The 8,757-nt window shown below is 40.4% G+C and overlaps 1 protein-coding gene across 2 annotated transcripts in view; it reads left to right on the forward strand.

Moving 5' to 3' along the window:
- Window positions 1-8,757, forward strand: part of NRK (Nik related kinase) — a 92,105-nt gene that overhangs the window by 71,312 nt on the left and 12,036 nt on the right. For both annotated transcript variants that reach the window (XM_027687184.1, XM_027687185.1), the window contains exons 25-29: window positions 1,515-1,658; window positions 2,860-2,994; window positions 4,777-4,877; window positions 5,440-5,589; window positions 8,572-8,731. In XM_027687184.1, the coding sequence (XP_027542985.1) occupies window positions 1,515-1,658; window positions 2,860-2,994; window positions 4,777-4,877; window positions 5,440-5,589; window positions 8,572-8,731 (690 nt within the window). The remainder of the gene's footprint in view (window positions 1-1,514; window positions 1,659-2,859; window positions 2,995-4,776; window positions 4,878-5,439; window positions 5,590-8,571; window positions 8,732-8,757) is intronic.

Genomic DNA, 8,757 nt, shown 5'->3' on the forward strand with positions numbered 1-8,757 from the left:
GCAGATACCTGTGTCACTGGCATGGCACTGCCGTCCTGGTACGAGATGGCAAACACATGATTTACAGTGGCAAAGGATTTTTGTGCATCAGAATGAGAAAATGTTTTGATTGAGCACCAGACTGAAACTGTGCTCATTGGAAGAGCCAAAAGTTGCAAATGTTTCAGCGGCTTACGCGGCTCATGACACTTGCTCTTGACTGAGCTGCACGTGAGTACAGCTGATCACACTGAGCCCTGACCCAGTGGAAATAATCCAAACTGGAAACCTTTTACTGTCACTGTGTTAGGTATTCCAAGAATCTGAAGCAGGTCGGGCATCAGTCTTTCCAAAAGCTTAGCTTAGTTTATGCTGTCAGTGTTTATTCAGAACCTCACTGAATCATGTAAATTTACACACTTTTTACAGGATCCGTTTCACATGGTGTAAAATCAAGAAGAGCGTAGTCAGACCACGTTTCAACAACTGTAGACCTTGTCCCAGTTGCACACTAGCTCAGCTCTTGAGTTGTTTTGACTATCTTTTTACTTCAAAAGAACAGGCATATTCTGTGGGACTCACCCAGACATTTACTCCTCACTTTTTGAGCCTGGAATGGCAGATGAATGAAGTAGATGAAACATTATCCAAAGCGAGTATAGATTTCCAGTTTATAGCTTCACAGATTTCGTGTGATATGTGTTAGCAGGAATCCAAGATTTTAAATTAAGAACAGAGCTCTGTGGCAAGGTCTGTAATTAAGTGTGCATTGAGGCTGAAGAGCACCAGGTACTCATCAGAGCACTGGCAGTGGAGGAGGGTGCTTGTTACAGCAGGATACCTTATGTCGTGTCTTTAGAACTTGCTGATTAGGAAACTTAGCTGTCATTCCAGCTGAACATAATTTTTGACATCCTCTGATGTCAGCAACCCGCTGGAGCCTTTGCTTCCTTAGTAGCACTTGGATTTCAGATGGATTCACTCCTTTAATTTAGCATTTGAACGTATTCTTCCAAAACCCAGCCTGTTTTCAGACAAACACTGCACTTCCTTGTAACAGCAGCACTTCTTCCCACAAGTTTGGTGCCCCTGTGCTGTGAGTGTTATATTTGGAAAAAGAGTGTTTGGGGGGAATTTTTTATTTGTTTTTTTTAATCTTAATTGGTAGGGACCCTTTGATCACTTAGGTGGATCCCCTGTGTCAGTAGTGCAGTGGTGCTGGACTGAGACTTCTGCACTGCTTACAGACACTTTCCAAGGTCGCCTGAGAAGTCGAGTTCACAAAACATTTTCCTTTTTGTTTAAATCAACATTGATTTCAGTATAACTATTCAGCCTTCAAGTTCCATGGGTATATACATGTTCTGCTGTAATGGTGAGATCTGTTTTTCTGGGAGGTCATCCACAGAGCAACAGAGAAATTATCGGGTACCATTAAGTGAGACTAAATAAGAATCAGTTCACAAAAGAGTGAACACTCGGTGGCCTCTGAATCATTAGGTGACTTATGCAGGTTTTTTTTCATGTATTGACAGGAGTAAATTTACTGGTGGGAACAGAGAATGGATTGTGGCTGCTGGACAGAAGTGGGCAAGGAAGAGTTTATACATTGATTACAAGGAGACGATTCCAGCAAATGGATGTTTTGGAAGGACTCAATGTGCTAATTACTATATCAGGTTAGTTCAGTGTCTAAAAGTATCTGACCTGCATTTGGGTTGGAAGCAATTAAAAAGAAGAATTAGGTTATAAACTAGGTTGAGGAATTTCCTCTTTCAGAAAATCACAGGACACTTATTCTTGTTAATAGGAAAACTCTCCTGAATTTTTAACATTTACACTCTCATTCCAGAGAGGCTTTGGAACAATTCATTACTTGGTTAATGTGCAAAATGGTTTGTGGGAAGTACAAAGTGTTTCATTCCTAAAATGGACTGATTCTCAGCAAGTTATAGTTTGTCACTCAGCTTGTTTCTGTGGTGAGTGACCATCTAGGTGCAATTCTGTTAACATATCATTAAATAACGTCATCCTGTGTCCAACAAGATGTATGAGCAGTAACATAAGAGTGATCTGTATTGTGAAAGCATCAATAACATTAAGTGCAGGTCTTCAACCTCTGCTTGCAAACAGCTTAGGCTCTGCCCTTATTCCCCATGGATGAGAGTGGCCTCAAAGGATTCACAGCACATACCAAGGTCAGAGGTGTGTAGGTCCAGCAAGGAATGGCAGCTCCTTGTCTCCAGTCCAGACTCACTGTGGTGGACAACGGCATGAGCTGTTTGTCCCAGGTTGCCAGGTCCAGCTGATGATGTGACATAGTCCTTCTCTTCAGAATAACCTGTGGTCCCAGGCTGCTGTTGACAATACGGACTTACAAACTAAAGCAACAGAAAGACTGATTGAGATGAAAGATGACAAAATAATTCTCACCTGGAAAGCCATCCAAAAGAAAAATAGCTGCTTGTAATGAAGATTGTCATTTAATTAGAACTAAATTAACCACTTTTTCAAAATGGCCATTGTAGAACATGCCTGTGTTCCAGAGTAAATGCCAGGTAGTGTGATTGTTTCTGATAATACTTGTGTCTGTAGAGACTTGTTCTTTGGCCTGAGGGAAGAATTTTAGTCAGCTGTGAAAATCTTGAAGCTTGAATAACAAGGTAAGTGCACATGCCATAGGGCTGCTCATGTGCCAGTTCCCCCCCATGTGCCCCCATCACACAGGGCTTTCTTCTTATGCCACTGGACTGTTCTCTCACCTTGGCAAGGCACAAAGACCTGCTGCACTCAAGGTCACAAAACTCTGGCAGTTTGTAAGTGGGGGAGAGTTTGTACTTCAGAGAGTTAAAGCAATCTGTCTCTTTTTGCAAACCCTAGGGAAGAAGAATAAGTTGAGGGTGTATTACTTGTCATGGCTGAGGAATAAAATTTTGCGCAATGATCCAGAGGTGGAGAAGCGGCAGGGCTGGGTGTCCGTGGGTGACCTGGAAGGCTGTGTGCACTACAAAGTTGGTAAGGATTTCCTGTTTTTAACTTGGAGAGGTACTTAATCATCCTCTTTTTGCATCTTGTGACAGCAGCATTTTTGTTCAGCATTGTTTCAGGATTGTATTGCTCTGAATATCTCTTGAGTTCTTTCAAGCCTCCTTGTTTTACATGGCAGATGCTTTGGTCTCTGTCATTCCAGGTAGCAGCTCTTTTTGCAGCAGATATCAGATGATGTTATGGCTCTTTCCTGTGATGGCTGAAAGGAGGGAGTGCCAGCCACGCTCTGTGGTTAGTCAGTGGCTTAGTTGTTCTGTAGTTACTTAAGGTTTTAATTAGACTGATTTTTTTCCACTTCTGTGCTGTTCAGCTTCCCTCCTGCCCCTGAGTAATTGCTAAGAAACTGGACCTATTTAAAGTCCTAGTGAGTTGTATTTATAGGATGTCCTAAGGTAGATCAGACTGGATGTGCTACAGCTCATCCCTTTCTCTAGGTCATGAAAGACCCAAATATACCTATGTTTAAACTTACACACTGGAAATGATCCATCTCGCTTTTCTTTGGCTTTCAGGCAGCTCATTCTTGAAGATGAGCATCAGTGTTGTGATAGTTTCTGTCATTTGTGGGAGAGGGTGTGAACTATGAGGCAAGTCTTGCTGTGGTGAAGGGTAGTATATGACAGTGACACATTCTTCAAAGTCAAACAGAGCTGTGCTACAGGGGAGTGCAGGAGATGTGAGCTAGCTGGCTCTCCTGGCTTTAAAAGAGGCAGGGGTTAAACCCAAGAGAGATTATGAAACAGATGTGTGTTGTTACTTTAGTTGTGATTACAGCTAAGCACCCACATATTCCACTTCAGTTGGTCATCATTGGGTTTGCTGTGTTATTAAAAAAAAAAAACACAAACCAAAATACTTATCCTAAAATTAGGCAAGCATTTGGTAGGAGCTTCTGTGTTTACATATGACAAGCCAGACCTCGTTTTTTGACAGCACAACTGCTGCTGTTTTTCTCTTGGTGAATCTTCTTGTATCTTGACCTTTGGCTTTACAGCCATTTTTCCAGGTAAAAAGGAAAAGAACGTGCTGGTTTGTATTTTGGTGGAGTTTGCTGGGTTTTTTTGTTTTCTGCCTATGTGAGATAACATCCTGCTTCCAAAGCAAATGCTTGTCTCTGTACACTGTGTTTTTACTCTGCCAAAGAAACCTTAATTTTCAATGCGCGATTCTTCATTTATTCTCGATGGGCCCAACATGACCTTAATCGTCGTGGAGAAATTGCTCATCTCGTAAATGCTTACTCATCTCAGAAAGCTGGGAGTCCTTCACCCACACTGGCAAATGGGGATTTAACCCCACAGATGAACAGTGAAATGAAAATTCATCCTGTAGAGTCTTACAGAATTGTTCAGCCAGCAACCACCAGTCCTCCAACAGTAGCTTATTCATAACGAGCTGTTGGGGTGTGTTCACACTTAAAAAATCAAATAGGTTGGCTTAGATGCAGAGTCAAGACCTTTTTTTTCTGAGTGGTAAGATTTATTATTATTTTTTCATTGCTATATGAAAAGCAATATATAAATGTTGTTAACAGTCATTTGGCTTTACTGAAAATAAATGAACTATAGGTTTCCAGTCAAGGTATTGTCACTGGTGGTATTAAACATTGATGTCCTGAATGCATTAGTCTCCCTTGCTGGATAATGTCTACCTCTACAAGTAATCCATTGAAATTATTTCATGTGATGAGATGGCCTTTGATTTAAGTGTCTGTCTGGTACCTAAGGAATTGTTCTTCTTGTATTACAGTAAAATATGAGAGAATAAAATTCCTCGTAATTGCTTTGAAAAACTCAGTGGAGGTTTATGCTTGGGCTCCAAAGCCTTATCACAAATTCATGGCTTTTAAGGTAGGTGAAAATCCCTTTGGTTCAGATGTGTCAGTGTCTCTCATCTGCTCTTTGCTTTGGGGTTTTTTTTGTTTGTTTTGTTTTGTATAACATTTATTCGAGTTAAAGATAAAATCAGTATTCTTCTAAAGAAAGTGTAGCTCATTTGACATACATTGGAGATGGCAGGCATAAAACTGTCATGATTGTTAGATGTGAGTAACTTGTTTGTCTCTGCCCCAGCCAAATGCAGCACATGTGCTGTGCCAAAATGTACATTTGAATTCACAAAGTTGATGTTGATTTCCCTCAGAAGGGGACGAAACTGAACACAAATGGTACTCAGCCCAATTTTTGCCTAGTCCATTTCTAGAATCTGGATTTCTTTTTCAAACCACAAGTGAATTATCCAACTGTCCTTGCGACTCAGTGGATGATGGATACTCAGCTCCTTAAATATAACCTACTATTTAACAAAAATAGCTGTCTAACTTTTGAGTTTTGAGAATTCTTAAGATTGTATATGTTGATCTGTAAACCAGCAGCTTTATTTTGTTATATTTTATGTTTTTCTTTTTTCCAGTCCTTTACCTCACTTCATCACAAACCACTAGCAGTTGACCTGACTGTTGAAAATGGACAGAGATTGAAGGTTATATATGGGTCACTAGTGGGCTTTCATGCTATTGATGTGGACTCTGGATCTGTGTATGACCTGTATCTTCCAACACACGTAAGATAATCCAAAAACCAACATTATTGCCTTTTTCTTTGGGCTATATATTGATGATGATCAGGTTAAGAGTTGTGCTGTTTTTCAAAAGATGGGATAAGAGAATAATTATTGTATGACAGCTAATAGAAAACCAATTTTCTCATACTTCTATAACACTGAAGTCCTGTTAAAATGCTTTTATCCCATTTAGGATATCAATTTTAATGGTTTAATATCAGAAAGCCTATTGTATGGACACTACTATTTCTAATTGATTTGTCCTGGAAATTGAGGACTTAACAGTCAAAGACACAATAATATCTACGTGAATTTAGCTGACTTTTACAATCTGCCACTGTGCAGACTTTGCAGAAACCAAACTTTGGACTAAATAAATTTGTGGATCTTCTTACCATGCAGTTGCCCGTTAAATCAGTCTGTAAATTCAGAAGAAGTTTTACATTTTCCTCTAGACTTTCTCGTTAGGTTGTCAAGAAGTTGGCATGAAAATGTTGACTTGAGGTTGATGTGTACATATTGATTGCATTGTGTCTCTGTTGGAGGTGATGGTGATCACTACATTGCTGTTTAAATGCAGCAAATTCCCCTGCAGAAGTGAATGACAAGGCATGGGGCTGTCCAATATGAAGTCTGTGCTATGGTTTTAATGGTTTTGTTTGTTTGTTTGTTTGCTTATTTTTTAGCTGTTCTAGATAGTTCTTTTCAAAAGTCAGAGAAGCTTGGGGGCTTATATTCAGTAAACTGGCGGGTTCCAGACTGGCTCCAGTCTAATGGGAGGCTCCTGGCAAGGAAACTTCTGTGCACACTTGGAAACCTCCCTGAAGTCAACAGTGCTCCACAGGGGCCGAGGGTTAGCTCATCCAGGTGCCATGGCCTCCTTGCATCCCAAGGCCACGTGTCCTAAAGTTACACTTGGGATGTCTGAAGAAATCTCATCCCAGATCTGCATGTTGCAGCGTGTGCCATGAATCCATTTATTTTTTAACTTTTCTCCACTCTCAGTCCCATGTTTTCAACTCAAATGAAAAGCCTCCTGTGCAAGCCATTTGATCACTTTGCTGCCCTGGAAGTGACAGCCTCCATGTCCTGTCAGACCTGTGTTCCTGATGGACACAGTGTTTGAGGATGGCTGCTAAGTTTAGAAACTTCTCTTCATTGAGAAGTGACTTTTTTAGCTGTTGGAACTGTTTAATCACCTGCTAAAGGCTTGTACTGTTTATTTCTGCGTTGGGGTTTTTTTTTAAGGGACTTAATATTTGTCCTGTTAGAGGGTGTATTGTTAGAGGGTCTATTTAATCTGACAGTTAGTACCTTTAACTATGCAACTATGATAAATTCGCATCAGTTTATAAATTGAAGCATGGTACCCACATGCCATTCTGGAAGTGGGTTGCTGAGCAAGGTGAGCAGTGACTTGTCAAAGAGATCATTAGCATAATTGCCCAAGAGAAGAAAGGCAAAGAAAAAAGTGAACCTTCTTAGAGGCTTTACTTTTTCAACAGGCTGCAAATACAATTAGGTACCTGATGAGAGAGATTTCCCAGGTGACTGCCCTGAATATGTGGGGCACCTCTAAGACTGACTGAGTTTGTGTGCACTCTTCAACCAAAAGTTAGCATGTACTAAAAATACATTTTCCCTTTAGAGTCTTAGACCTGAAATAAATCGACTGCTACAGCGGCTCTATCTTCTTTGGTATTTTATAATTTTAAAGAGCATCTGCTAGAATTGAATAATTCTCTCAAGGAGCTTTTTGGTAGCGACAGCCCAGACTTTTTAACAGGCTGACTTTAGATACTCTTGCTTTCTGGTAGCCTCTTTTCCTGGTTCCCCACCTCTATCTTCATCTCTTACCTGCTCCGATCACTCATGCAAGTACCAAGGCAACGCATTAAAATTGCTCTGCGGCTCTGGATACCCGTTCTAGTGTTGCGGATAGTTGTTGCGGAGGCACGGAGTCAAGTGGTTGGCCTGAGTGTATTCGGTTTGGCAAGTACAGCTTCAGTGCTTCTTTTACTGTTCGTTGTGCACTCACAGTGTGTATAAGTGTCTGTGCTTGAAGAAAAAAAAAAACATCTCTGTGTGTGGCTGGCTTGTGAGAATGATGTAAAGCTCCAGTCATATGCTTCCTATAAAAATATTAATTGTGGTGGTTTAATTTACTATGTAACATCCTGTTTTGAGTAGCACTTTAAACAAGGAAATGCTTTGTTACTGGTTTTTAAGGCTGTCCTCTTTTTCTTTTGAAAACACTTCCATAAAATCCCACCTTCATGGTTGTATACCTCAACTTTTGTGGGGTTTTTTTTGTTTGGGACATGTTGGCTTCTGGAAGAGATTTGTGTGAGTGAAATGCACTGTTCCTGTGGCTTGCAGAGAGGTGTGCCCAACAGCAGTTAAATGGGAACTGTTTGTAGTGAGGGATTTGGGAAGGGAAGGACAGAGAGTGGCTTGTATTTGAAAGGTCCAGGTAACTTTTCACAGCAAAGTGAATACTGTTGAATTTGCAGGTTTTAACTTGTGAGTAGTGATAGGGAAATATCATGGAAAGTGAAAGCACTGATCTCCTGGAATGTGGAAGCTTCTGTCCTTCCTCCAACTTCCGAAATAATTGTGAATTCAAATTTATTTCACTTTTCTTCTATTTATATTTTGCAAGTGTTTTGTGAGTGACTAAGTAAATATTATTGTGTCTCAATGGCTCCATGGCTTCTTGAAACCAATTAACACTGGTAAATTTAAAGAGAAATATTGAACATTGATATGTGTGCAAGCCTACTGTCATATTCAAGGGGGGAGGAGGGGAGAAAGCCTGTTTCAAAGGCTCACTAGCAAACTGTTCAGCCTTTGAGAATGGGCATTTCTTTCACTTTCCATGAACCAGTTGTTTTTATTGCTCTGCCAAGCTAGTTAGATTGATGTCGTCACTAAAATTGCAGTCCACGTTCTGATATAAATCTTAGTAAAATATGATTCTAGATCCAGGGGACTATCCACCCACATGCCATTATCATCCTCCCGAACACCAGCGGAATGGAGCTTTTGCTCACCTATGAAGATGAAGGCATCTACATTGATATATACGGGCATTTCACAAAGGAGACTGTTTTACAGTGGGGAGAAATGCCAGCGTCTGTAGGTATGTATGAAAAACAGCTCTTCATT

This window comes from Neopelma chrysocephalum, unplaced genomic scaffold (assembly GCF_003984885.1).
Source record: "Neopelma chrysocephalum unplaced genomic scaffold, ASM398488v2 Primary Assembly neopelma1_73b, whole genome shotgun sequence".
In the NCBI taxonomy this organism is placed as follows: domain Eukaryota; kingdom Metazoa; phylum Chordata; class Aves; order Passeriformes; family Pipridae; genus Neopelma; species Neopelma chrysocephalum.